We start from the raw sequence: 6000 nt of genomic DNA on the forward strand, positions 1-6000 counted from the left end.
GGCTAATACCCCCAGACCATAAATTCCTTGAAAAGTTCTCCAGCACCAAGCAAAGAGATCTAAAAGAAATCCCTGCTTCAGCAATTTCTCCCAATTATTTTATCCAACTTGGATGGGCCCCAATTCCCTAAAACGAGGCTCACAATCACATCCCCCTTCAGTTAATACCCTGTCTGTCTCTCTCATGGAAGAAAAGTATTTTACTTTCCATCTTCTCTCAAACTCTGCCTATCCAACCCCTCAATCTCTAACCTGTTCCCTAAAAAGGAAACGTTCCTTCCACCTCTCCAAGTCTACACCCTTCACTCATTCTTCTCCTTCCAGCCTTTAACAAGACAAAGACTTCCTCTCCAGCGGTGGGGAGGGACACACCTTCCATCCCTTACATCTCAGTTTGCACATTTTTCGTCCCAACTCCCTGTAATCTAGTTTAACAGCTCTATGAAACCACAAGCACAAAGGGTCACTGATTCCCAAAAGCCAAATACCACCTGACCAACCTCTATTTGTCTAAGCCCCTGCCCTTTTCTTTTTCTGCTGGCTCCTGGGTGGCCCTCCACTCTCCCAGAGTTCAAGGTTGTAGTGAGACCCTAAAGCCTTTCCTCCCTGCAGCCTCAGTGACGTCCTTCACTCTCCTCTGTAGAAATGACACCAGGAAACCATCCCAGACCTTACTTTTCTCCCCAACTCCATCTATGCATTTTCAGCCGCCAGGAAAGATTAAGCCCTTGACTCTATCTTCCTCTTCAGCTTTATCTCACGTTTCCAAAACCAAATTCACCAGAGCCTCCCCAGGATTCGCGCCCCCTTTCCACTTCCCCTTCACAAGCAGCCATCTAGGTCTGTTCGTTTTGCCATATTAATATTCAACTCCTTTCCCCACCATAGTTACAGATTTGCTTCTTCCCCAAAGTTTAAAGGTGACTGCTGCTGTGTCCAGAATGAGATGTTGTTATTAGACTCCCTCATCATGGGAAAGGAAGGTGTAGAAGGAGGAGGAAAAAAAAGAAAAGAAAAAAGCCCAGCTGGTGCCACTGCCTTCATCTCACCGGCCACAAGTATGTGCATTTCACCCCAGCTACCAAACCTTCTTTTCAAAAGTTTGAGAAGTTTTGAATAAATCCATTAAACAAAGTCCTTTACTTTTTGATCAGAAGGAATCATCAGTGCGAATATGTTAATCTAAGGATCCTAAACCTCTAATGTTATTTAAAAACCAAAATCAAAAACCCAATCAGCTTCCACAAGTTAACTCTGGCAAAGTATCTGCCCCCAGGGCCCAGGATAACAATGAAATAATCTAGGTAAAACACCTCCTAGAGAAAATCTGTTTTCTAAAAGGAAAACAAGTGAAAACTTGACCAGGTAAAGCAAGTAACTAAGAACTTGTGCCACAATTTGCTTCAGGAGAGTTGCCTGAGCTTCCTGAGTCTCATCCCCGGCTACGCTAGGGGAGCTGAACAGTCTGATCCAGCTAGTTTCCTCGGAATCACGTCAGTGCAGCCGCGGAGCTGGAGACGAGCTGCTTCCACACAGCAGCCAAATTATGAAGTTGCAGGAGCGGCTGTCCTGTTAACCCACAGCTAAGAATAACACCCGACTTTCTAATTAGGAAAAAAGAGGAAAAGTCAGTCCCCCAGCAAGGATTACGGAGCAGGGGAGGAGGGGGGCTTCCCTGCACTGACCCTCTTATCGCCCAGACCCCCGGGTCCAACGCAACTGGCGCCCCACTCGCCTGAGGGACCCCGCCGCGGGGACGCCGGGAGACCCCCGGGCCGGGCGGGGCAAGCGGCACCCAACCCAGGGAGGCGGAGGTGGCAGGTGCGGCGGCCCCGCCCGCACGCACTTCTGTCCCCGCCGCAGCCCGCGGCGCCGGGATGGGTTTCCCGGTGGGTTCGCGCTCACTCCTAATTAACAAGGAGGTCGGGGCAGCTTCGAAGCAAACCGGGCGAGCAGAGGAGACAAAGTCACAGCGGCCTGGGGCTCTCGGCGCCACGGGGGAGGTGGCGGCCGGGCCCTCCCGATGCACCCCTCGGCCCGCCATGGCTTGAGTGGCGCGGGCGGTGGGCCTGCCCCGCGCGCCCACCCGGGCCCCGTACCGTGGCTCTGCAGGATCTCGTGCTTGAGGCCGCCCGTGTAGTCGATGAGCTCCTCCAGGCCGCGCTCGCACAGCTGCCCGTAGCCCGAGAACTTGTGCAGCACCTTCTCCAGCTCGCGCTCCACCGTCACGCACTGATCCATCCCGGAGGCGGCGGGAGCGGTGCTCGGCTCCCCGGCGCCCGGGTGTCCGCAGCCGTTCGGCCCGGGCCCGGCCGAGGCCGCGTCCTGCTCCTCGTCCCCCAGGCGGGCGGCGCGGGCGGCTGAGGCGACCGAGGCGGCAGGCGCGCTAGCCGCGGCGCCGCGGGAGCCCCGCACAGCCCGAGCCCGCCTGCCCCATGGCGCCCCGGCCCCCGACGCGTCGCCGCACTCCTGCTCGCCCCTCGACCCCGACCCTGCGTTCCCGCTCGCCGCGCTCAGCAGCCCGCCGCGGCGCCGCCGATTGTTTTTGTTTTCACCGGAACCGACCGATGACCTGGTTCTCCCGGGCGGCACCAAGCGCCGCCGACCCGAAGGGGGGCAGCCACCCCAGCGAGGGAAGGAGGCGCTGCGCGGGCCGTACCAAGCGCACCCTGGAGGGGGAGCAGCCGAGCGAGTGCGGGCGGAGGAACGCCGCGCGGTCGTCAGCTCTAAAGGTGTGGGCGGTATCACGCGGGAGGCGTGCGAGGGAGAGGGCGAGGGTGGAGCAAGGACCCAATTGGTCCGAGGAGCTAAATAGGGAACTTTGGAGACAGCCCCAGCGCTCCGAGAGCGCTACAACTGCGCGCTCCGTAAACAAGAGGGTGGAAACCGTCCCGTCACACCCCGCCCAGAAACTGGGAAAACGAGCCAATAGGCGCGGGGCATACGTAAGGAACCGACGTCCTCCAATCCCTGGCCGCGGCGTAAACCTTCAGCCAATCCGGGCCTAGGGGCCAAACCAACAGTCTCGCTGTTGGAGGGGGTGCGTTAGAGAGCATATCGGGAAACAAGTCGTTTTTGGAAAGATATGAGGGAAAACAAGACAGAAGTCGAAAGGTCTGTTTTCCATAGGACTGCGCTCTGGCCATAAGTTATTTCATCTCCCCACCAGACCTGGGGGTACCGTCGTTCCGAAGTTTTGGAAGACGGACTGGCCGCCCCGGACGGAAAACCCAGCCGGGCCGGGCAGTGGGTGGTGCCGCTAGCGGGGGTCGCTACCGCGAGTTAAAGGCGCGGAGTAGGGCGGGGGCTGCTGGCTAGCGCGCGGGCTCGCGCCGGGAGGGCGTCCGGGCGGCCGGCGGTGCCGCCTTGACGCTTGCGACACCCGGAGGTCACACTCCCCACCCCCGACGCCCTGGCCCCTTGGCCCCTGGGCCAGAAACCTTCCTGACCGGTTGCCTCATTCCCGTGCCCTTTGCGGGCAGCTTCGCGGAACGGAAAGAAGTTGCGTGGCCCCTGCCTCGAGGCGCCCGACTCCATCGAACCGGAAGTTACCCGCTTTGTGTAAAGCCTGCCTTGCTGGGGCGCCTCTAACCGTGGCCTGTAGCCCTCTGCTCGCTAAGCTGCAGCTGCGCTCCCCTTAGTTCCTCCAAGGGCCGAGCCAGTCACTGCCTCAAGGCCTGTGCACTTAGCCTTCCCTTGGTCTGGAAAACTCTTCCGCCTTTCTCATCCTAAAGGTCTCAGCTCCCGTGTCCCCTCAGAGGGTCCTCCCCTGAGCACACCAATACAGCCTTTACCTTCCGTACGCCCTCCTCCACTGCTGTATCGTATTTATTATAGCACCTATGATATCACCAGTTTTATTTTCACACCACTTATTAAAATCTGAAATTATCTCATTCATTTATTCACTTCTCTATCTGCACTACTTTAATAAAAACTCCACGAGGGCAGGCCCTTTGCCTGTCTTTTTTTGTGCCCAGAACGGTGCCTGGCAACATAGTAGGCCATCTTTTTTTTTTTTTTAAAAGGCAAAACCTTTTTGAGCCTCAATTCCCTTTTTTTATAATTTGGAAGTAACTGGAATACATACTTCATTACATTCTTAGGAAAATTGAGATAATACATGTAAATGCCCATAATAAGCATATGATAGCCACATGATAAATGGTAGTGGTGATTGTTACCATTGTCAGTTCCCAGAAGTAAATCTGAGATGGCAGCTTAAAGTCGTGGAATCACGTTGGGCTAGCCCCCAGTCCTTTTATTCATTTCTTGGTGATTCTCAAAGGCACCCCAGCTGTTGCTGTTACATATCTCCTTTGTCCTCCCCACCTAACCTGTTTTCCTATCTCCCCTCTTTCCTGGCAGATGGCCCTGATTCCTGCTTCACTGAGAAGATAAAAAACATCCAGCTCCAACACCCTCTCCCACTCTTCTCAAAGTATTTCTGTCTGTACCATCCATTTTCTGAACTGTTGTCAAGTACCCAAAGGAACAGGAGTCCCTTCTCCATTCCTAAGCCTCCAACCCTTGGGCCTGCTGGCTTCATCTCACCTCTGGCCAGATCTTCCTCCTTTTGCACTGGGTTCTTCCTTTCTGCTTCGAGGCTGAGTGGGTTTGACCTACCTGGGGGTTTTAGGGGGGATCTTCATTTAACCTCCCTCAAGCTGTTTCGTTTCTCCTCTCAGTCCTTTCACTGCCAAACTGCCCAGACGAATCCTCTACACTTGTTTCTCCCTTTTCTCCAAGGGTCTCCTGGATAAGCTCAGTCACTCTTTTCTAGGTCTTTTTTCTTCCTTGACTTCAGTGTAACACGTGAAAATTTTCACTCACTTTCACCTTTAAAATTCTCCCTTGACCTCCAGGGCATGGTATGGCTCAGTCACCCCCTCTCCCTTGCTGGTTCTTCTTTCTTATCTAACCCTCCCTGTGGGTGGACATTCGCCCCAGGTTCTATCCTCAACCTTCTCTTTTCGCTTTACCTGCTGACCTGGGAGAGCACATTATAATTGCCCCTCTCCAGCCCTCAACTGCCTTATAAATTCCAGCTTAACATTTCCCTCCAGCCAGCAAAACATCATCCAGAGGACTCATTACCTTCAATCAACATGTCCAAAATAGAATTCATATTTCCCTTCCAATACCGACTTTCCTCCCCTTGACTCCTCAGTTTTTGTCAGCATTATCTTAAGTCTCCCAGTTTTTACTTAACTGTAGGACTCTTGAAAACCTTTCCTCTACCAGATTCCTTGACTCCACTAACCTGTTTCCATTGCCACCCATGTACATCCTTCTCAAGATCCTTTGCTAAGTCGCTGCCTTCATTCACCCCAGAATCATTGATGCTCCCCAGGATTTTGTCCTCATCCGTATCCCTAGGGATACAGATTGTTTCACTCACTGTTTCATTCACCCTCCACACCTAGTCAGTCGTCAAGTTCTGTTGAGTCTAACTTCCTAATGTCTTAAGTGAGGCTTTTTAACTTCTACATCCTTTACCTTCATCAGTACCTTTGATATATCCCAAGATTATAATTGCTTCTCCTACCTGCCTTTGATCTCTTATCCCTACAGTGCCACCAAATGAATCTTCATTCCTCTCAAAAGTCTGTTATAATAATTAAATCAGATAATCCATACAAGGCAGTCAACGTAATCCCAGGCACATGGTAAAAGCTATTATTATCCACTAATCAGAAATAATTATATAAATATTGAATCATTATGTTGTACACCTGAAACAAATATAATGTTATATGCCAATTACACCTCAATTAAAAAAAGGAAGAAAGAAACCAATGACTCCCCATTACCTACAGCTTCAAATCCTAACTCTCAGCTGCATGGTCTGCCCAGGGTAGCAACCCATAACAGTCTCCCATCCAAACACCCGCACTTTCACACACCCGCATCCAAACGCTTTCACACTTTCAATGTGAATTGAGCACAACTCATTCATGCTTTTTCTGCTGGAGTCTTTTCTTTATTCTCAGCTATTCA

General features: G+C 52.5%; 1 protein-coding gene across 1 annotated transcript in view; it reads right to left on the bottom strand.

The window, feature by feature from the left end:
• Positions 1-2560, bottom strand: part of RMND5A (required for meiotic nuclear division 5 homolog A) — a 59336-nt gene extending 56776 nt beyond the window's left edge. Inside the window, exon 1 of the mRNA XM_070511791.1 lies at positions 2100-2560. Coding sequence (XP_070367892.1) covers positions 2100-2241 — 142 coding nt within the window. The 5' untranslated portion in view covers positions 2242-2560. The remainder of the gene's footprint in view (positions 1-2099) is intronic.
• Between the last annotated feature and the right edge of the window lie 3440 nt (positions 2561-6000).

The sequence above is a fragment of the Equus asinus genome, chromosome 6 (assembly GCF_041296235.1).
Source record: "Equus asinus isolate D_3611 breed Donkey chromosome 6, EquAss-T2T_v2, whole genome shotgun sequence".
Taxonomy (NCBI): Eukaryota; Metazoa; Chordata; class Mammalia; order Perissodactyla; family Equidae; genus Equus; species Equus asinus.